This window comes from Monodon monoceros, unplaced genomic scaffold (assembly GCF_005190385.1).
Source record: "Monodon monoceros isolate NGI ecotype Baffin Bay Population unplaced genomic scaffold, NGI_Narwhal_1 Super_Scaffold_21, whole genome shotgun sequence".
Classification (NCBI taxonomy): domain Eukaryota; kingdom Metazoa; phylum Chordata; class Mammalia; order Artiodactyla; family Monodontidae; genus Monodon; species Monodon monoceros.
The window spans coordinates 161,540,334-161,563,250 of record NW_021703778.1 but is presented as its reverse complement, the minus strand read 5'-3'; the positions used below and the strand labels follow the sequence as shown (position 1 = coordinate 161,563,250).

Sequence of the window (22,917 nt, the reverse complement as noted above, 5' to 3'; positions counted from 1 at the left end):
CAGGCTGTTGGCCCCGCAAGGGGGTTGAATAGAACCAAACAACAATTCCTGGCTGTGTGACCTTGGGCAAGCCATGGGACTCCTCTGAGCTTTGGCTTCACCCTCTGCAGAATGGGGGTAATCAGGCCCTCTCCCAGGATTGCTGTGGATGCAATGGTGTGATGTTTGCCAAGCACCAAGCTGGGGGCCTGACACAAAGCAGGTGCTGTGTAAAGCCTGGCTCTTTATTTCTTTGAAATTGTATTGAGGATACAGGATACTAGTAAGACGGGGCAGCAGGGAGCCACACAGATTGGGGAACATAGCATATCCCCAAGGGGGGCACACAGAGAGAAAGAAGCCCAGGCAAGGAAGGTCGGGACGAGAGGAAACCCTGCACCTAAGCTACAAAGAACCAATTTATCAATTTATCTTCAAGACAGGGAATCAATGAAGGAGCTTTCTTCTTTAAACATTTCCCAGGCTTCACTTATAAAAAAAGAACTGAAATCATTGTCATTAAAAGGCCAAATTGCTTCTACTTTCTTCGTCCACATGTAATGAAAGTTCTGCAAAATCTAATACAGCGGATTCCAAATTCCAAGCCACTGTGTGGGCAAGACGCAGTTCTGAGCTGAGGTCCAGCACGGAGCCGGCGGTCAGGTGAACAGGAGGGCAGAGCGACTTCTGGGAAAGTGGGCAGCAAAAAACACCCAGCAGGGCGTGGCCAGATGGAAGAGACTGCAGGCCTGTGAAGCAGTGGGCACAGTTGGCTGTTCCTTCTCCTTGGTGACAACACGGTTCTTGGTTTTCCTCCTTCCTCAGTGCTGATCCTTCTTGGATGAAGGATCCTGCTCTTCCCCTTGACCTCTGGGCGTGGAGCGTCCCAGGGCGCAATCTGGGTCCTTCTCTCTGTCTCAACTTATTCCCTCCATGATGTCATCCAGTGTCTTGACTTTGAGGCCATCAATATGCCAACTGTTCTCCAGTTCCTCTTTCCAGCCCAGACGGCTCTCCTGTACTCGACTCGTGGATCTGATTGCCTGCTGTCTTCCCCATTTGCACGTCTAATAGGTACCCACACTTTCAGTTATCCAGGCTCAAACTTGCACCCTTATAAATTTTTTCAAATTGCAATTGTGGCAAAACACACCTAACGTAAAATTTACCATCTTATCCATCTTTAAGAGTACCGTTCTCTGGCATTAAGCGCATTCATATCATTGTGCAAGTATCCCCACCATCCATCCCCAGAACTACGGGTCTCTCACTGTTGTGGCCTCTCCCGTTGTGGAACACAGGCTCCGGACGTGCAAGGCTCAGCGGCCATGGCTCACGAACCCAGCCGCTCCACGGCATGTGGGATCTTCCCGGACCGGGGCACGAACCTGCGTCCTCTGCATCGGCAGGCGGACTCTCATCCACTGGGCCACCAGGGAAGCCCCATCCCCAGAACTTTTACATCTTCCCAAACTGAAACCCTGTACCCATTAAACACTTACTCCCCCTTCCCCCGACCCCAGTCCCCAGCAACCACCATTCTACCCTTTGTCCCTCTGATTTTAATTACTCTGCCTGCCTCATATAAGTGGAGTCATACAGGTGTGTCTTTCTGTGACTGGGTTATTTCACTCAGCATAATGTCCTCAGGGTTCATCTGTGTTGTAGCATGTGTCAGAACGTCCTTCCTTTTCAAGGCTAACATTCCACTGTATGTACAGACCACACTGTGTTTATCCAGTCATTCGTTAATGGACGCCTGGGTTGTTCCCACCTTTTGCCTACTGTGAACAGTGCTGCTGGGTGTGCAAACGGGTGTGGAAATACCTGTTTGAGTCCCTGCTTTCAGTTCTTTTGGGTACACGCCCAGAAGTGGAATTGCTGAATCATATGGTATTTTCTATTTTTAATTTTTTGAGGAACTGCCATACTGTTTTCCACAGCGGCCGCCCAATTTTATACCCTCACCAACAGGGTGCAAGGTCAGGCCTGCTCCACCATGGTCTTCTCTGAACCAGTCCATGCCAATTCCATCCTCTCAGTCCCCTGCCCTGAACATGAGAGCAGTCACGACTCTACCTTCGAAACATAGATCTGGCTGCTTCTCACAACCTCCATCTCTACCATTCATCTCTCTGGGGTCCCCTGAAACCAGAGTCTGAGACAAAGACTTGGGTGCAGGTGGTTTATTTGGGAGATGATCCCAGGAGGGAACAGGGACAGTGAGGACAGGAAGGAGAAGCCAACAGGAGGGTTTGTGCATTTTCAAGGCAATGGGGTCTCCGTTCCTCCGGGACCTGTGTGTCTCCAAAAGACGGGAGGCAAGGCAGCAGCTCCCACTCTCCACGGGTTGAGGGGGCCCTGGAGGCGTTAGTCCCCATACTTCCAGGCTGGGTGGTTTTGCAGGGGTTTTTGGAGAATTCCCCACAGAGCACTGGCCTGGGCCGTCTGTGTGACTCAGAGCTTCCGCCCCAGCTGTGGCTGAAATCACTGGGGGACAGAAGGACTCGCCACAGGGCAGCAGCCTCGTCTCCTGCCTGCAGTAAACTGACCCATCTCCTGGCCCTACGCATGTGCCTGCAGCTACCCGGGGGATCTTTTTTTTTTTTTGCGGTACGCAGGTCTCTCACTGTTGTGGCCTCTCCCGTTGCGGAGCACAGGCTGCGGACGCGCAGGCTCAGTGGCCATGGCTCACAGGCCCAGCCGCTCTGCGGCATGTGGGATCTTCCCGGACCGGGGCACGAACCTGTGTCCCCTGCATCGGCAGGCGGACTCTTAACCACTGCGCCACCAGGGAAGCCCCCGGGGGATCCTTTAAAACCTAACCGTGACCTCTGTCCTCCATGCAGCTCCTCTTCTCCTTACCTGCTCCAGGTTGGTCAGCTGGCTTCTGTCCTGTCTTAAGCCTGCCGGGCCCCCACTCCACCTCATGACCATTGTCACAGCCAGGGACACTCTTCCCGCAGCCAGTCCAGGCCTCACTCTTGCACCTGCTTCAAGCCTTGTTCACATGGCACCCTGTCCAGGAGGTCTTCCCTGACCCTCTTGTTTAAGAGAGCAGCCCACCCCTGCGCGCCTCCCTCACGCCTGGCCCGTCAGTCCCCGTTCCCTGGGTCCCGGGCCACTCTATTCCATAATGTATCACCTTCTAACACACTACACACGCACTGTATTATTTTCCTATGCTGTTTACCATCTCCATTACTCCACGAGGGCAGGATGGCTGTCAGTCTGGTTCACCGATGGATCCCAAGAGCCTTAAATAGCGCCTGGCACATATTAGGTACTCAATACACACTCATCGTGTGAAATGGGTTCTGTATGTCCAGACACAGCCTTTTCACAACTTCTAACGTAGCAGGCGCTTTAGGATATGCCTTCCTGAGGTGGAAGGCCTTTTTAGAGGCTAAGAAGACAAAAGTACTTCTCTGAAGAATGCATTTTGAGGGACACAGAGAGGCAGTCGGAAGCGCGGTAGGCTCCCGGCTGATGCCTGAGTGACACCCACAGAACGACGAGAGATGAGTAGCAGCTGTTCACCCTGCACCCTAGGCCGGTCCTGACACACTGACAGCAGCGTCCCAGGCTCACACGGTCAGCACTCTCGGCTCTGATGCCCATCTGGGTGTTCCGGGAACCTGGGAAGTGTGGGGCATCCTGCCCATTTGGGCTTTGTGGGACACGGCGGTCTGAGTCTCTCCACCACCCTATTCTCGAGCATTCTACCCTCAACTCGGGGGTCCAGGCCTGTCCCGGGTGGCTCAGTGTCCTCTGCAGGTCACCCCTGCCTCTCACGGGGGGAAGCATGTGCACAGGTGGGATCATGGGGCCTGGTGGACCCGGCTTCAAATTCCAGCTCATCATCCCCACCCGGTTAAATCACCTGGCCCTCTCAGAACCTCAGTCTCTTCATCCATAAAATGGGGATAATGCTATTGATATCAAAGAGTTGTTCTGAGTGTTAAGGAAAACGCCCCGTGTCAGGTGCATAGCACTGTGCCTGGGCACCCGGAGGAAGTCCCACAAACGCTGACTCCCTCCACCCTCCGCCCATGAAGCCTCATCTGGCTAAGGGGACTCCCCTCCTCTCACTGCTCACCTCGCTGTACAGCCTCGTCAACAAGCTTCTTGTGCAAGTTCAAGGCTCTCTGGTCGACGACCATGGAGACCCCCTTCTCCCAGGCCTGCAGGAAGCCGCGGCTCCCGGCGGGCCGTCCGTCTCTTCCGGAGGCTCGTGGTTGAGATGCGCGGGGAAGCCGGTGGTGCGGAGCATGGAGCGGGCGTGGGACGGAGACAGGAAGACCCGCAGCAGCTTGCCTGGACGGAGCAGGTGCCCGAGACCCCGGCTGCCTAAAATTAGGCAAAAACAAAATTAAATCACAAAATCACATAACTGTGTTCCAAGTAGCATCTTATGGGGACAGTAGCTTGTTTTTTTGTTCGTTTGTTTGTTTTTGTTTCAGAAGTGGATTTGAAGGTGTGGCAGACCCCTCCCGGGCCAGTCGAGAAGGGTCACTGGGTAAGGGGCCCACCAGCCTCTCTTTCAGTTAAGTGTGGCCTCGAGACCAGGTCCTCTCCATGTGACAATCGAAGAGCAGTGGAAAGAGAGTGGGAGTGGTGATGTGGCCGCCCCCTGGCCTGGTCGTACACCTCCAGGCTCTACTCCAAGCTCTTCCCTTCCTGGGAGCTGGGCTGTTGACAGCCAGCGCCCCCTGGGGGTCTCACGTTGGGATGCGGAGCTGCTGGGTCCCTGAGTGACCGCGAGGGAGCAGATACCCTTCCTGCAGAGCTAGAACACTCACCCTGGAGGACCCGCCCTGGACTGTTGTGTGAGAGAGGCAACATTTCTGCTGTATGTATTGGAGCAAAGCCTCTTGGGGGTCATTTGTTAGAGCAGTTTAGCAAGCTCTAACCAATACAGGGAATACAGAAGGAGGAAGGGAAACAGGGCTCTCTTAGCTGGGGATTCCCCCAAAGCAGACCCTAAGACAAGGGCTTGGGGGCAGGTATTTCAGTGGAGAGGGAGCCCAGGAAAGAAGTCAGAAGAGGGAGGAGGTGAAAAGCCACGAAAGGATGTGTGAGTGAGCAGGTTAACTCCAAAGGCAACGGCGGCTCAATCCTGCTTGAGATCCTCTAAGAAACCAAGCAGTAACCCCTGGGGACTGTCCTGCCAGAGGACAGGGAGACTGAGCCGTACGCACCAGCTCTGCCCCCTACTGGGTGAAGGCTGCCCGTCGGGACATTGACTCCCCGGCACTTCTGGGCCGCACCTGCTCTCCTGGAGAAACAGAGAGACCCGAGGCCCAGGTGGGAAGCTGATGTGCTGGGAACCGCCCACTGCAGCTGCAGTGAACCCGGGGGTGGGGGTGGGGGGTGGGGGGGTGGGCCGGGCACCAGCTACATCTTACAGATGCCACCGTGGCTGCCAAGCCAGTCCCAGAAGGCTGCACAGCCTCCGGACTCCCATCACATACCATTGTGCCTTCGTCCATGCTCAGGCCACCTCGGGGCGTATCTGTGCCGTGGAAGAAGGGGGGATGTGACTTAGAACTCCCACCCCAGCTGCGGCTGAAATGAGAGGGGGGGCCTAAGGGACGCGGGGGGTGTCAACTTGCATTCGAGGTACCTGGACAACGTGGAGGGACACAGGGTGTGGATTCTGGTTATGGAGGAACAGCTCCAGATTCAGCATCTGGAAACATACATTCAAGTCCAGGCATTGGCACATCACAGCTGTGTGACCTTGGCCTTGTCACTTGATTGCTCTGAACATCAGTTTTCCTACATGGATCTGGGGGTGGTCCAGGTGGAGGAAGGCTGTGAGGCAAGGGCCCCTCACGTACTGCCCGTGGGAGTGGAAACAGGAACATTTGTCTGGAGGGTGATTTGTACCTTAGATTTGTACACTCCACTGGAGCCAGCAATTCACTTCTAGGAATTTATCCTAATAAAGTGATCATGGGTATGTACACAAATGTAGTCATAAGGATGTTCAGTGCCTCATTGTTTGTGGTGTCAAATAATAAGCTATTAATAAAATGGTAGAACATTCATAAAATAGAATTCTATGTAAACACTATAAAGGATGTTGTGGTGATATTTAATGATATAGAAGGATGTTCACAATACATTTAAAAGGGAAAGAAGCAAGTCCTAAAATAGTATCACAGTATTATTCCAATATATATATTGGAATATACATATATACGTGTGTATATATATATATATATATATACATTCAGTCTTATAGGTTCAAGACTGAAGAAAAAGACTTTAAGGGCAAACATAAAACTGTTAATAATGGTTAATTGTGATGGGATCCTGGTAATTTTTATTGCCTCTTTCATGTTTTCTGATGTTTCTACAATAAACATGAATTACTGTTGATAAGTGGGGAGAAGAATAACAACATCTTAAAAGAAAAAAATTGGAATGTAACCTATTTAATAGGATGTGGTGCATAGAGAGAAGAGGGGAGAGAGACCTTTGTCAACTTGAAAGCCGTCCATCCATCTGTGATGATGTTATTATTAGCACAAACATTACCATTATAAACCTGCATTTCTTCATCTTCTCCAGGCACCTCAAACGCCAGCCATGTGAGGTCTTCTCAAAAATGACTGAGTGGCTCTATTATTATGCTCCGTGACTGGTGTTCAATATATGGCCATCAGTCTTATACCTGCTTATTTAATACAGTGGGAATCAGAAGCCTCTGTTGTTCTTGAGGGTTAAAGACGTTCCTTGATAAACAATATTGGCACCTCTGGACAGTCATAAATCTGCCTATCCCCCGAGCCTCATGCTTCAAGCCTTGACACAGAGTTCACCCAAGCACTGAGGGTATTGCTGTGGACGACCTCCCAGATCATTTTGATTAAGCAAAGGGAGCACCGTGTCTGCAGTAAATTTACTTCCCAGTTACTTTTTTATCTGAGCTAATGGCAGAGCTAATAATACATCTTTCCTCATGACGCTTGTACTGAGCAGGAGAGCCGTCAGCCTGGGTAAGAATGTTTGTGAGACAAAAAGTATTGCAGAATTTTAAAAAATATTCACCACGGAGAACAGCTATGTCAGAGACTCTGTGTATACACAGCCACGACTCGATGTATGTGTGTGTCCTGAAAGGTGCGTCTGTAATGAGCAGATATCCCAAATTTACTGTGTGTTTGCATGTAAAGGAAACTGTTTTCTGCAGCATGAATGAATGAATGAGTGAACGAACAGACAAGCACCTTTCAGCAAACCTCGTCCTAACTGGAACCAGCACACCCCTACTGGACCCCAGCAGCCCTGTCTCATGTCTAGAAAGTCAGCGGCTCTCAAACCACAGAAGGGCTATCCTCTGAGACGCCAAATACAATATACATGTCGGCTGCAAACTGTTGTGAGGTTGTCTCTGCAGGGTCCTGCCCCACCAAGGATCCGCCAAGGAGGAGCAATCCAACACCCCCTCATGTCTCCGCTGCCCGGTGCACAAAATCTAGTCTACACCCAACCCCAGGCGATGGCACAAAAGAAGACGATTAGGGACATTATTACGGGATGACGGATGACATTGGTTAAACAGTGGCAGTTGACTACCTAGGAATCATTCCTCTCCCTTTTTCTTCCCTACTCAACCCCAATTTAGTTCTGGATGGGAACGTGCCCACCTTCCAAACTCCCTCGTACGTTTAGTGTTGAAAATTTGGGGGGAAAATGAAGAAAAAAAATCACCCGCAATCACGCTATCCAGAGATCATCACCGTTAGTATTTTGGTGCATTTACTTTTTTCCGGATTCATACACAGTATTAGCATTAAAAAAAAAGCATACTGTAGATACAGTTGGCATGCTGCTTTTTTCCCTGAACATTCATCAGTGATGAACTTCTCCAGGTCCTTGAGGTGTGACTGCTTGGTTTCTTACCTGGGTCGATGGCAATTATCATCTCCAGTTCTCTGACCTTCTGAGCGACTGAAGCTGACGCCATGCTGCAGTGCAAAGGATCCTGGGAAATGTGATGGACCTCTGGCATTCCCTCAAGGGTGAGACATCTGGCTGGAGCCACTGTACCCTTCAGGGCAGTCATAACTGTGCAACCCGGTGCGCTGGTGAAAGCCAGTGGCATCTCTAAGGCACACAACAGGAGGGTCTGAGCCCAGCCCACTTCATCAAACCCTGTCCATGCCCGTCTAGCCCACTGTTAATGGGAAAGATGGCACCCATGCCTTGACTTAGCCAACGGCACTCCTTAACCATTTGTTGGCACCAGGTCAGGACAAGCTGGCTTACGACTAAATCAAGTTCCACATTAACGGGGGCCCCTGATTTTTAGGAAAGTGAAGATGGGTTGAGTGTGGGCAAAGAAGTGAGGTACCCACAGCTACAGTTGGGGCTCTAGGAGTTTCCATCAATGCAATCCCATGGATATCAGAAAGTACTTACTAAACACTTGCAACGCATCAAGCCATCTTGCTTTACTTTGCAGCAGTTGTTAGATCTGCTAACAAATAGTTCTCTCTGAACATAGCTTCTATTTTTCTCATGTCCCATATATTTTGCTTTGGTTTATGCTAATTTTGTTCTCCCCCACTAGATTCTGGGCAACAGATGCACTGTAGCATGGTTATTAAGACATGACTTTGCATGGTGAACACACTTGAGCATGAGATGTGACTTTATCCTCTCTAAACCTGTTTCTTCAACTGTAAAATAATGATAATGCCTCATCTGGTTGTTGTCAGAAGTGAACTGGAAAATGCACATAAAAGTGTTTAGCAAAGTGCCTGGTCCAGTGTAAGCCCTCGGTATAAGTGATGGTTTGCATTATTGAACCAGGTGCTATGTATTATCCGTTCTCATGTCCCTGTGCCTGGCCTGTTAGGTGCTTAATCCTCACTATAACTTAATTTAGACCTTCTGCTTTCTTCAGTGTCATTATGATCCTTGAGTACTTTAACCCCACTCAGCTGTATATTCCCAGAGAAGACGGACCATTGCTTATCCATCTCACAAGTGCACACAATAAGTGCTCAATAAATGTAGACACGAATTGAGTAAGTAACAACGTCTTGGATTTCACAGGAAACTGTAAAATTTCTCAGATCTAACAGAAAGCCAAAGTCAGCCAACACTTCAGAAGGAAAACCTACTGACAGATGCGTCAAGCATTCTAACTTAACTTTCAGCTGTGATAAAAAGTGGAAGAACTAAGGATTTCGATGAATGCAATTGTTTTTCTGTGTTTGGGGCAGAACCTAAAATTTGTCACTCTAAAGCCATCACACACTAGAACAGTCAGCTCGAAGTGTGACATGGCGTTTTGGCCCATCTGTCGTGAGATGTGCAGCAGTTAATCTATTGCCAATAGAAGTTTAAATATTGAGGTTTGAGCATGATTTTTATAAATTAGAAAGATTCAAGGTGGTCCCTGACCAACGATGTCATTTGTTCTCATTTACAATCAAACATGCTATCACAAATCACAACTGAAGGGCTATCGTGTGCTGGGATCCCAGCCGCAGTGAGAGCTCTTCTGCAGGGCATCCCCCTGGCAGGGGACAGGAGAGGGCTGAGACCATCGTGCTGGAGGATATTTACTGTGGGTGTGTGGATGTGTGTACACACGTGAGCACACACACACTTGTAAATGACCACAAGCTCCCTGAGAACTGCATCTTGTCTCCTGCAGCATTTTATTCCTAAGATCCGGGCACAGAGTAGGCTCCCAATACATTTGTGTGAATAAACGAATAGAATCCCCTGGATCTTGGTGTTTATGCCCTATCACCATATTGGAGATAATCTTCCCCTATCATGAGGCCATTCTAGTAGCTAAGCGTCCATGAATGCTTTAAAAATAAATTGAAAGGAGCACTAAATTCTATTATTTGTAGTGCAAGCCGGGCTGACCTGGCTAGAATCTTCCTCTGTCTACAACAATGGGCTGCAACAGTTATTTTTAATGTCTCTGTCACATCCTTACCTTACTGTGTGCTAGTTAGGGGGCCCTCGTGTGTCGCTTCAGTGTAATATCACCCTTGGCCTTTGCAAAAATGGACCGACAGTATTGCTTTCAAACACCCGGCAAATACCACGTGAAATGCTTTGCTTAATTGAGTTGCTTGCCTTCACCTTTGCTTTCAAAGCCCCACTAACCTCCAAGATGTCTCAAAATATCAAGCAAAACTGGCACCTCTGTTAGATTGGACTGTGAGCCTTCCGCTGATAGAAATATATTCAATCAAAACATATTTGAGCTGAAAGACAAGCTGCTCTGGTGAGACCCAGCACTGGGATGAAAAGAAAGCAGTCAGAGGGATCTTTGCTGCGGGCTATAGGCCTGTGTTTTATGACTTTATTCCTTAAGTCATTGCACCATAAGCCTATGCATTCAGGAACTGGAAACCCACCCAATTCCCTCCTAGGTCAGAGTAACAGCCCCCTTAAGCCCAGACATACTGCAGGTGCTGAGAGCTTCGAGACTGGTCAGCTGAGAAGGCCAGAACACTGGAACGTGCCCTGGCTGACACACCACAGGCTCCCCGTGGTCAGGTTTGGAAAGATCTTTGATACCCAACAGTTCTGCAGATGGAAGAAGAAAGTGAATTCCACTGGATCCTGCACTAGCTGGCACTATCTGATTTGAACATGTTGAGCAGTTTATGGTTCTTTCTCCAAGAGCAACTCTAGTCACAGAACCACTGTAAATTGGAGAAGTCCAGGGAGGACACCAGGAATCCAGACTTTGCCAACCCAGAATACTTGCTGACTTCTAGTGCATTTTGAGGGGCACAGTTTCAGAGCATGGAATCTTAAATGCGTGGTGTGATTGCTGGAGGAGACTAGGGGGCATTTAGTCCAACACTGTCATCATACAGATTGCGATTTTGAGTTTATCTTGGTGCAGACCGAGTCACATAACCTAGACAGAAACTCTGTTGCTTGACGACCAACAGCATCCCTACCCCTGGCCGGATATCAGAGCGCTCACGAAGACAGCAAAGATGGATGTATTGGGTTCAATTCATCCCATTAATGATAAAACTGCCGACACTCTGCTTTGGGTGGTCCTGAGACCATCTTTCTGTGAGGGAGGTGACAGGTGCTGACTGCATTTTTGCAGAAGGCCGGGCTTTGTCTGATTTTGTTTGTTAAGCAGCTGAGTGAGTTCAGTTACTCTGAACTCTGAACTCTCTCACCCAAGACCCAATCCCAAGCTCTCATCAGGCCCTCTGAGAGCCTCCAAGAGGCCTGGGAAGCTTCCACGCTTGGATCTGCTCACTTGCCATCAGATTGAGTTAATACACTGGGGATCAATGGCTTTCGCCTCAAGTTAACATTTGGAAGGAAGCTGTCCCCTGCCCAGATATGCCACTGAACAATAGCCTAGATTAGCGGTTACTATGATTTCAAATTTCAAGGCAAATAGCTCTGCTGACATCCTCCACCACCTGCTTCCCCAACCCCCGGTTCACTTGAAGTTCACAGGGACCAATGGATGAGGCTGGCTATTCTGCCAAGGGCGTCACCTTCAAACCTGAAGGGCACCTGCAAACCCAGCCCTGGTGCTACTGCAGGAATCTGGGTCTTGTCCAGGGCCTTAACCCCCAGGACCGCTGGGAAAGATGAGGACACGTCAGGGGAACTCAGGAACACAGCAAGTTCCCGCCTTCTCAGGCAGAAGTCCACGTGCAGCTGTCAGAATCATGAACGAGAGTGGACACTGACCTGGGTCACCAGTGTGAACCGGTTGTCCATATGCTCACCCCCCGCGGAGCAACAGGCCTGCACCAGCTGTTCCAGTTTGTCCTTGGGAACGGGCCTCACTGTGACCACCAGAGGGCAGCAAAAGCCAGCAATGGTGGCACAAGGCACCTCTGTCTGCCAAGAAATCAAGTGAAATAATGTTAAAAAATAGAATAAGCACAGATGAAAGCCCTCAGAACCAAGAGTTCAAAGCAGCTCAGTGAAGGAGGAGGTCCAAGTAGCCATCATAAAAATATAGCTTCTACTTTTTTGTGTGTGTGTGTGTGTGGTACGCGGGCCTCTCACTGTTGTGGCCTCTCCCGTTGCGGAGCACAGGCTCTGGACATGCAAGGCTCAGCGGCCACGGCTCACGGGCCCAGCCGCTCCACGGCATGTGGGATCTTCCCGGACCGGGGCACGAACCTGTGTCCCCTGCATGGGCAGGCGGACTCTCAACCACTGCGCCACCAGGGAAGCCCCCTACCTTCTACTTTTATGTGACATAAAGATGAGGAAGATTGCTGGTAATTATTGGTCTAAAACAGAGAATCTTAATTTTGTACTCACCCTGGACCCCTTTGGAAGTCTGGTGCAGCTACGGACCTGCGTCGAAGTAGTATTTTTAACTGTGTAAAAGGAAATGCATAGGATTACAAAGGAAACCAATTATGCTGCAAATGCAGTTAGCAAATTATGAAAAAACTATGATATGGTGATAGGTATGCTTCTTCATTAGCAACTCAAGCAAGGAACAAGATGGGAGACCTACCCTTGGAATTTTGAAGTAGTGATCAACATACGGGATATTTCTGAGATGTCAGGAAGGACTGCAGTGTGACATGGGCATGTCTGTGACTTCTTTGGGCAGCCACCAAATCACAGGGGCTGCTGACGTGGTGCTCGGTTTTTTTTTCATTACAATCATAACGGAAGGAAACACTCCATTACAGTTTGAGGCTATGAAAAATAAATGCAAATTTTTTCCCACCCAATTTCATAGACCCTCTGAATTTTCTCCGCAGACCTCAAGGGGCCCATGAACACAAAGGAAGACCTCTAGGAGAATCAGAGGCAGAGGGTCCCCAGGAAGCGGGAGCCTTGAAGGAGGCCCCAGGGTCTCCTCTGCCCCATGAGTCCACAGACCCCACTGAGCCCTGCTCACTCCTCCTGCCTCAGTAGAAGCTGCCCAGGATGACCTGTGTGACTTTCCCTGCTTATGTTGTTGTTTCCCACCCCCCCGCCCCCCGAATGTTTTCTGGTCCCTGTAGTGGGGCTTATGAAAGCTTCAGGCCATGGCCAGGAGGATATACCACTGGGACAGTCTTGGCAGCTGCCTGAAGGGCATGCTGTTAGCACCCTGGCAGCAGCAGGATGAAACCTTGGTGTGCCTGCCAGGTTGACGTCTGCAGAACAGCACTCAGGAGGGAGCACATGCCAGGGACACTCATAAGAGACCGGCAGCACTCCTCAAGGCCAAGGCGCCTCCTTCTGGGGGACTCCCTGCATCCCCTCAAGGCTGCCAATTCAATCCATGATGGCAGCCTGGCCATTTCTCCCAGCAGCCAACGGGCAGAGGCATCGATATTAAACAGAAAGCTATCTGGTATCCACTGGGATGGTGAGGTGTGGCTAGACCGTGGCTCTGCAGAGCACTTCCTCTGGGCAGCAATGGGCACCTCTGTGCAAAGCATCTTATAACTGTCACACCTCCACTATGGGCATTTTACAGATGGGAGCCAGGAGTCCTGGGTTCCAGCCTGGCTTTGGGATTTAGGCAAGTCCCTTTCTCTCTTGAGCCTCAGCTTCTGCATCTAAAATGAAAGGCTGGCCAGGATGAGCCGCGAGGCCCTCCCAGCTCCTACCTGCCACAGACAGCGGTGTGTTCCAGGGCCAGCCCTGCAGGGGCCCAGCCAGCAGCTGTGGTTCTGCAACCCCCCTTCCCAACCGTCAAGAAAACCGCTCAGACACATATTTCACACATGAAAAGCAGCATGCACTGTGGGCAGCCTTGTTTCTCATCAGAGGCAGCCTGGGCCCCTCTGGCAGGAGCCCAAACCAGGCAAGTTCTAATAAACGTCTCAGACCCAAGATGAAATCTCCAATCTGCGTCCTCTGTAAAGAAACCTGGGGCTGGCTGTTGACACTGGCTGCCCATCCACCCAGCAGAGTACGTTCCCAGACTTCACACAAGTGTCCAGAAGGGGTCAGGGGAATGAGCGATCTGGTTCTCCACTCCCCCCATCTCCCCACCCCATGACAAGCAGTGTCTGGAATAAAACCTCAAAAACACTGCAGGGAGGCGGCCCCATGGCGGGCACATCCTCCGAGAGGCAGCCACTCTGCATTAGTGACCACCAGCGGCCGCCTCTGGCCAAGAACATGACCCAGCTTTCCTGACAGAGACATGACCTAGCAGCTAACAGCCTGGCCAAGGCTCTGCCACAAATCCCTGGGCATTTACCCAGCCAGGCGCGCTCTCCCCGCTGCCAGGGAGCTTTTTCAAAAATCTCACTGAGGTGCCCGAAGTTAAAGGAGCCAGACAAATTCCAAACAGGTTTGGTTTACACAGCACAATGATCTGCCCGGAAGGGCTTGACTCGCACTCTCAAGGGCATGCTGGGTGCTCACAGAGGTAGGCAGGGGAGAGGCTGGTGGTCCCATTTTCCAGATGAGGAAAAAAAGCCCAGAGAGGTTAACCGCTTGTCCTGGATTGCCCAGCTAGAAAGTGGCCAGAGCTTAGGTCTCTTGCCTCCTGCACCATTGTTCTCCCCACTGCAGGAAAATACAAGATGACCCACATTCTCAAGTCATTCTGCCCCTGTGGATTGCGTCCCTACCTTGTATGCACCCATGTGGCCGTGGCCTGCTGAGTCCCTTCTGGGGAGTCCCCCCTTCTCCCAGGCCCCTTCCAGGGAGAAGCTGCTGCCCAGGAGGAAGGCCATCATGTCCTTCAGCTGCCCCGAGGACTCCTCCAGCGAGGTCAGGCTGCCCGTGCAGGTGCCGAACTCATACTTCCAGAACTGGGGACAGCCCGTCCTGGAGACACAAGGGAAAGCTCATAGGCCCCCAGACTCGGTATGGACTCTGACAATGCATTTTTAAAAAGGACTGGAGAGGGAGAAGAGGACATCTGGGGCTGAAATTTCAGACACCAGCACCAAGGTGGTGAGCAGAGTTTTGGGCAGGGGGCCTTGCTGGCATCCTTCAACATCCTTCATCCTTTCCAGACTGGAAACTATCAAATCAGCATGAATATACTGTAGCCCCTGCCTCTACCCTATTATATTTCCTGTAACCTCAACCGGAAACCAGCCAAACCAGCAAGTAAAGGACAATGGTGCCCTCTCTGCCATCGAGGCGAGGCAGGCCTGCAGGCCAAAGGGACAAGGAAGCTCTCAGTGCTAACAGTGGAAAGGCCTTTCTCTGCTCTCTTAGAGAAACTCCTCCACAGGGTTGAAAGTCTTTAGTCATAAGCCTATTCTTCATTCACTCCAAAACCATTTTGCTGAGTCGCTCCTCCGTGCCAGGCACAGGCCAGGTGATGGGCTATAGTGATGGAGAGGATAACGGCCAGCCTTTAAGAAGCTTGAAATCCTACACTGGCAGGCGAGGCTCCATTGAAATCAGATGCTAGCAATACAGAGCAGTGAGTGCTAACTGCCTAGATCGAGGAGTGACTCAGAGAAGGGAGAAATCCATTCTCTCTCACAAATGGGGAGATGCTGGAGCTGGGTCCTAAAGGCTGAATAGGAGTTCACCAGTTGGACAAGGGAGAAAGCACATCCTAGGCAGAGGGAGCGGCATGTGAACAGCATGCAGGCATCAAGCCCCTAAAAGCCGCTGAGATGGCAGCATGGGAGGGGCTCGTAAAGGAGTTGACCTCGGACCCAGGTGGGGCTCTGAAGGACCCTCCCACCCCTGGAGTCCACAAATGATAAGAGAAGAATGTTCCTGGGAACTTTTTCTCTGAGGAGACAGTTGGGGATGACTGGACTGTCGGAGGGGGGTAGGTACTGAGCCAGGGCCTGGTCACTACAGGCCTGATATCAAGTAAGGTACAAGCCACAGGAAGGCACCAAAGAACTTTTTTAAAAAAAAATATCTTATTTATGTACGTATGTATGTATTTGGTTGTGCTGGGTCTTAGGAGCTCCTTACTTGTGGCATGTGGGCTCCTTAGTTGCGGCATGCATGTGGGATCTAGTTTCCTGACGAGGGATCGAACCCGGGCCCCCTGCATTGGATGCGCGAAATCTTAACCACTGCGCCACCAGTGAAGCCCCTACACTGAAGAACTTTAAACGAAGGAGTCACGTGATCAGACGTAGTAAAAGTCACTCCAGGGGGAGAGAATATGGGGATGGGGTGGGAGAATAGGGGAGGGAAAGAGTGGGACAAGGAGAACAGTTAAGACGTCACAGGATTTTCGGAGAGAGATGTGAGCCTGAGCTAGGAGGGCAGGAGAAATGTGGGCTCCCCAAGTGCTACTATGGAAGCAGAATCAGTAGGGCCATTTATTCCATATGTTGTATTTTAAAAGTCTGGGAGGGCTTCCCTGGTGGCGCAGTGGTTGAGAGTCCGCCTGCCGATGCAGGGGACACATGTTCGTGCCCCGGTCCGGGAGGATCCCACGTGCCGCGGAGTGGCTGGGCCCGTGAGCCATGGCCGCTGAGCCTGCGCGTCCGGAGCCTGTGCTCCACAATGGGAGAGGCCACGACAGTGAGAGGCCCGCGTACGGCAAAAAAAAAAAAAAAAAAAAAGTCTGGGAGAACATTCATGACAGTATTAACAATGTCTGTCTCTGGATTTAATTGCAGGTGGTTTTATTTCCTTCTTAATCCTGTGGAGTCAGGTTTCTAGCTTGGGTAATGAAGTGGACGGATGGCAGTGCCATCTGTCCAGGGCTGGACTTTCTTGGTAGTCCCAAAGATTTCTCCCAGGGCAGGGGACAGGGGTAGGAGTGGACATGCGAAGACGGCAGCCCCTTCCAAAGCAACAGTCATGAGTTAGGCTCCATGCCAGACACCATGGGGTCCCCGAGGCTGGACAGAGAGGTTCCTGGTGACAGACACACCTGGCTGCAGCATCTGGCCACTCCCAAGCTTTAACCCCGAAAGCTCAGGTTTTTTACCTGGTACCTGGGACAGCACCCAGGGCAGGCAATGTCCACTTGCCTGGCTCACTTTCGCCCAGCAGCGGCAGAGGGCCACTGTTGATCTGGCAGAACTTTTCAAAGGCCGGAGCAAGGGACCTGGGCAGGGCCACCACACTGGCTGGCTGGAGCCCTGGGTTTGGTGAGAGAAGGGAAGAATGCAGTCAGTTCCTTGTAGAGGCTTTTTAACTTAACTTTTTGTTGAAGCGTAACATACACACAGAAAAACGCACGTACATGTACAGCTTGATAACTTTCACAAAATGAATACACCCATGGAACCGGCATCCTGGTCAAGACACAGAGGGTTACCAGCATCCCAGGACCCCCTGTGCCCCTCCTGGTCATCATCCTCCACACGCCCCCCACAGGGATAGCCACTGCCCTGACTTCTAACACCACAGATTCCTTTTGCTTGTCCTTCGTACATGTTCTTCCTAGAACGGAATCATACAGTATGTGTCTTTTGAGTCTACCTTCCTTTACTCACCAATAGTGGGTTCATTCTCATTGCTCTGTGGTATACTCATTACTACAATGCATTTACCTAAAACTATTGCTGATGGATATTTGAATCGCTTCCGGTGTCAGGTTATTACAAATGGTGCCTCCGTGAACATTTTAGTACATGCATTTTGGGCACACGTGTGCACGGTTCTGTTTGGCACATACCTACGGTTGTAGGCAATATAATTGCTCAGCTTTAGTAGATACTGCCGAGCAGGTTCCAAAGTGGTTGTGATATTGACCAGGGCTCTTGGCCTTCCCCAATCAATAGAAATTGATAAGAGGTCAATCAAGAAATTCTGGGTTTGGTGATTGGCCCCTTTATTGGGGCCCCTGCGGCCGCAGGAGGGAAAGAAAATAAGTAACAGGTTCCCTTGCTCGCTTCCCGACGCAGGGTAAGCTGGTTCCTTACATGGGGTGAGGGTAGGGGTGTGTCTAGGGGCTGGGCCGGAGCGGTGGCGTAGGTGTTTTGCCCACCCTTTTGGTGGCGTTGAGTGCAGGAGTCAGGCACAGTACCCTGCTTTTGCTCCTGACACCCTGTTTTTGCTCCCAGCTCTTGAGAAGTGGCAGTTGGGTTTTTCGGTCTTTTTGTATCTTTTGTCCAGAATTTGCCCCAACTGCGCATGCACACAGTTATTTTTAGTCTTTGCATTTTGTAGCTCGAGGAGACGTTTGTCCAGGTGCAAGCGTTGCAGCACTGCAGCAAATGGTCCCAGGTCCCAGCCGATCCCAGTTGTACCGATTTATACTCCCACCAGGGGGCGCGTGAGTTCCTGGTTGCTCCATACCTGCTTCAACGCTTGGTGTTGCCTCTGCCTTTTTCATCCCAGCCTTTCCAGTGGCATCGAACTGTGGTTTTGATTTGCATCCTCCTGATGAGCAATGCAGATGAGTGCCTTTTTGTATGCTTTATTGGCCATTTGGGTATCCTTTTTGGGCAAGAGACCGTTCACTTCTTTTGTCTGGACAGGTTCTTAACTGGGCAGGCTCAGAATCCTCGACTCTCCTCCAAAGAGATAGTCTTACTGGAGTTTTAGAGGAAGACCCCCCACGTAAACGCCACAATCTCCCCCGGGGGCAACCAGCCCACCTCTGGAATGGGAAGTCCTTTGGCTTTGGAGGCAAACAAACCCGAGTTTGAATCCTGATTCTGCCTCTGGCCAGTGCTGTGACCCTGGGCTTGGTTTTCCCATGGATAAGATGGCAGTAATCATACCTACCTCAAAGAGAACTCCTTGAGTCCTTTCCTGTGTGTAAATTACCTAACACACCGGTATTCGGGAAGTAGGGGTTGGAGTTACATTCATTCAGTGAATCTTGTATAGACATTTAAAATTATGGTACAGAAGAAATATTTAAAGATATTAGAAGATATTTGGGATGTACCATTAAAGGAACATTACTAGGTAACAAAACATTATGTTCAGCATATTCTCCTTTTTAAAGGAGATAAGAGAAAGAACTAGAAGGAAACACATCTTCATGTTAATCACGGCTATCTCCACTGACAAGATGGTGGGTGATTTTAATTTTCTCCTTTGTGCTTTCCTCAATATTCTAGAATTTATGCAATAAATAGGTATCTGGAGGAAAACTGTAACTGGAGGAAAAACAAACAAGAAAAGTTATGTTTCAAAAAAAGGGACTATTTCCTTAAAAAAAAAGATCATCCCAAAGAAAAATATACTCTTTTGGAGAAATAACCTTGGTGACAAATCTCCTAAATGCCAGGTATGCTCTACCAACAAGTGGACATTTCTTTTCTGCAATAATATCTGTCAGCTAATATTTTCTGAGTGCTTGTTATGTACCAGGATCTCTGTGCTAAGTAATTTACATGTGTAATCAATCATCTGTATTTTATACGAGAGGAGAGTAAGGCTCAGAGAGATAGAGTGACTTTCCCAGGGTTACACAGCTGGTATGTGGCACAGCCAGGATTCAAGCCTCAGACTGATGACCCCTGTGTCCCTCTGAGGTCACCACTGGGCTGCGGGCACGGGCCTCCCCAGGATGGGTCCACCACCACCTCCAGCATCTCCCTCCTTGGGCATGGGGTAGTGAAGCAGATGTGACCCTCTGCAGGGAAAGTCCGGGACTGGCTCCTGCTCTAACTGCCTGGAACTCATTACGTCAAACCCTACCGAGCCTGCCAATGCTACAGACTTTCCAAAGGAGGTCAAACTGAACACCCCCTGCTGCTGAAAGCTCAAGGAAGCTGGCTGCATGGCTCAAGCAAGCCCAGCATGCCCCAAAAATAATCTGGAGTGAGGGAAGGGAATTCAGCCAGCCTAGAGGCCTCCCATCCCCTACCCACCCCTTTCTTACCTCCGAAGCCTGTTTCAAGAGCAAACTGGATTAATACCATAAATCACGAGGTATTATGTGCACAAAGCTTCTCTGTTTCCTTTTTAATTAAATGTACTTCAGAAGGCACTGTGTTTCGGTTTTGCTCATCTCTACTGTTGGTCATAGAAAGTCCCAGAGTCGTCTCCATTAGTAACAGGACATGGAATAGAAGTCTCCGTGGTGCCTTTTTGGAGGGGCGGTGGACACACGAGGTGGGGCTACTTTATGGTCTGCTGTCTCGGGCTCCATCTAAGGTCATGACAGCTTTTTCTTTGTGGTGAGAAATCAAGTGAGTCCTCTGAGTCCTTTTACCCAAAAAGCAATGTTTTCATTTTTTTAAAAAAACTTAATAACAAGAGAAAAAAGAAGAAGAAGCAGCAGCAGCAGAAGCCTTTTAATGTTCCTAATCTGATCTAAAGCCCTGGAAGACGTAGTCCCAAGCTGAAGAGCGCCAGCTGTTCCACAAAATGAACTGCTTTCCTTGTGGAGAATCCACGACAGACAGCAGCTAACGTGGGTCCCGCATCTTATGTACATCAGCTCTGTGGGGAAGATTCCGTGGTTACTTTCAGTAATAGATGAGGCTCAGAGAGGTCACACAGTCTGCCCACGGCAACAGCCAGTAAGGAGCCACCTGCGCCCTTGGCCTCCCAAGGTTCTAGTGAGCAGGGTCGACCTGGTTGAGCTAGGGTTTGCTGGTCCATCATGTGTACGAAGGGTTGTGGTCCACTGTTCCTTGCTGACTCTGTAAAGCACACTTCCTGGTATTCACATCATTGGGAGCCCCCTCCCCCTTGACGCTGGCCTGGGCCACATGACTTGCTGTGCTAACGGGACATTAGGAGGTGTGATGCAAGCAGAGGCTTCATATGTGCTTGTGCATTAGGGCTTGTCCTCTTGGAATATCTCCCACGGAGGCCTGAGCTACTCCGTAAAGAAGTTTGGCTTCCACTGCTAGAGGGGCTTCCTAGAGAGAGAAATGAGAAGCTAGTCCCAGTGGTTCCAGCCATCCCAGTGGACACTCCAGACATGTGAGGAAGAAGCCATCTTGGTTGTCTAGCCCAGTGGACACCCATGGAGCCCAGCCTCAGGGCAGAATTATGGTTTAAACCACTAAGTTTGGGGTGGTTAGTTAGGCAAGACTAGATAATTGTTGGCCCACAAATAGCGACAGAGGCTGGACGTGTCCATAAACAAGGAAAATTGTCCTGCTTTAGTATTCTAATCTGTGTTACTGGTGACTCCACCAGAACCAGAAAAGTCTTTCCCATTGTGAAATTTTGCTGGGATTCAGGTCAGTGACAATTTGGATATCTGTTTTCTCTTGCAGGACATTTTAGAGCCTTGGGCATCACTCCTGGGATGTAGTAGGGAGATGGGTGCCACCAGTCCAAGGAGGGAGACTTGGTCTGAATCAAAAGCAGATTAAAATGCAGCGTAACAGCACTTTTCCCAGAAGGGAAAACCTTTCCATCATTGGAGGTCGTTGGCGGTTCTCCCTATGAAGCTGTGGGGACCAAGCAGAGCTGGTTGGTGATAGACTTCGCACCTGAGTCTGGTCCAAGGTGCCCGCTCCTTCTGGGAAGTTAATTAGTGACCAGCGAGAATCTCCTTCTGCTCTGATTTTCTGTCTCCCGTGCAGAAGCTAGGCGTCTCAGGAGTTCCTGGGACCTACATGGCTGGTATTTCCAGGGAATATTTTTTTAACATCTTAGCACCACTCACCCCTAGCCATGCTGGACATGTTTCTGAGGTTTGGTTTCTTCTGTAGAATCAAACTCCTCACAGCAGAGGGAAGGCGGGACTTCAGGGGGAGTGGGAAGGTCATCCCTGGATGGGCCACAGAGGATCTGGGTTATGGGACAGGGAGGGACAGATGAGAAAGCACAGCTCCCTGGAAGGCAGCAGATCCAGCATCAGGACTGCCTCCCGACCTGCCCAGGGCTGCTCCTGGCCCTGTCCTGGGGTGGCTGTTATTTGGAGCAAGTTCTCGCCCAGCCCTATCCCCTTCATGTCTCAGTTTCTAATGAGAAATTCCTGACACTTCAAGATGCTCTTTCTCTGGCCTGGAATGTCCTCCCTGCCTCCCTCCCAGAAGGCCTTTCCATTCCTCAGAACTGGTTCAGAATCTTCTACCTCCAAGATGTACCCAACAGGCTCGTGCTGGCTGGCTCTGAGCTACCTTGCCCCCAAAGCATTCTTTGAGCCACTGATTTTGGCCTAGAGTTGCAGTCAGCCTGATGTTCTACTTGACCCTGAACCCCCTTTCTCTCTCCCAGAGAGACCCCGAGTGCCTAGAGGGTAAGTCCGTAACTTAGGGCTCTTCCTCAGCCCCCAGAGCACTTATCACAGCCTAAGCACATAGTACACACCAAACCTACTTACGAGTAAGTGAAGAAATGAATACATACCACGTGAACTCACAAAGGGATTAATAGGCTAGATTTTCTGTCTACTTATGACTTCTGTTATTTAGATTTAGGACCTAGAAGGTAGAGATTTTTTTTTTTTTTTTTGCAGTATGCGGGCCTCTCACTGTTGTGTCCTCTCCCGTTGCGGAGCACAGGCTCCGGACGCGCAGGCTCAGCGGCCATGGCTCACGGGCCCAGCCGCTCCGCGGCATGTGGGATCTTCCCGGACCGAGGCACGAACCCATGTCCCCTGCATCGGCAGGCAGACTCTCAACCACTGCGCCATCAGGGAAGCCCGAAGGTAGAGATTTTATGTTTTCTTCTTTATATCCCCTCCTCTCACCACTACTATAGGCACAGTGTCTTATACAGATTTTTGGTGAATGAATAAAAACTGTAAATTTTAAAATATAGAGATAGTCTCAAAGCTCTAGGAAAATATGCTCAAAAAGTAATCCTATAAATTGACTTCTTATACTCTAGAAAGAGAGGCATCAACATGTCAGCAAAATCTAGGGCTAGATAGCCACGTTGTGTTGGCCTCCAAGGCACAGCCCATGTCTTCCTCATCTAAATATACCACATGCCTAGCATAGTGCCTGACACAAAAGTGGGAGTTCATACGTGTTTGTTGAATGACTGACTGCAGGCTGGTTGAAAGCAGGATTCAAGGGCAGTGTCCATAGTGAAGGTTCTGGACAAGCCTGATTTTCCACAGTTCTTTCTATCTACAGAGACGAGCCCAATGGAATTCCAAATCACCAATGTGTGTTTTCTACTCTC

General features: G+C 50.1%; 1 protein-coding gene across 1 annotated transcript in view; it reads right to left on the bottom strand.

Moving 5' to 3' along the window:
- The window catches only part of DGLUCY (D-glutamate cyclase), a 35,464-nt gene extending 13,913 nt beyond the window's left edge, over nucleotides 1-21,551 (bottom strand). Inside the window, 9 exon segments of the mRNA XM_029238989.1 lie at nucleotides 4,079-4,177; nucleotides 4,180-4,329; nucleotides 7,894-8,097; nucleotides 10,429-10,551; nucleotides 11,698-11,725; nucleotides 11,728-11,850; nucleotides 14,553-14,751; nucleotides 16,847-17,000; nucleotides 21,449-21,551. Coding sequence (XP_029094822.1) covers nucleotides 4,079-4,177; nucleotides 4,180-4,329; nucleotides 7,894-8,097; nucleotides 10,429-10,551; nucleotides 11,698-11,725; nucleotides 11,728-11,850; nucleotides 14,553-14,751; nucleotides 16,847-17,000; nucleotides 21,449-21,551 — 1,183 coding nt within the window.
- Between the last annotated feature and the right edge of the window lie 1,366 nt (nucleotides 21,552-22,917).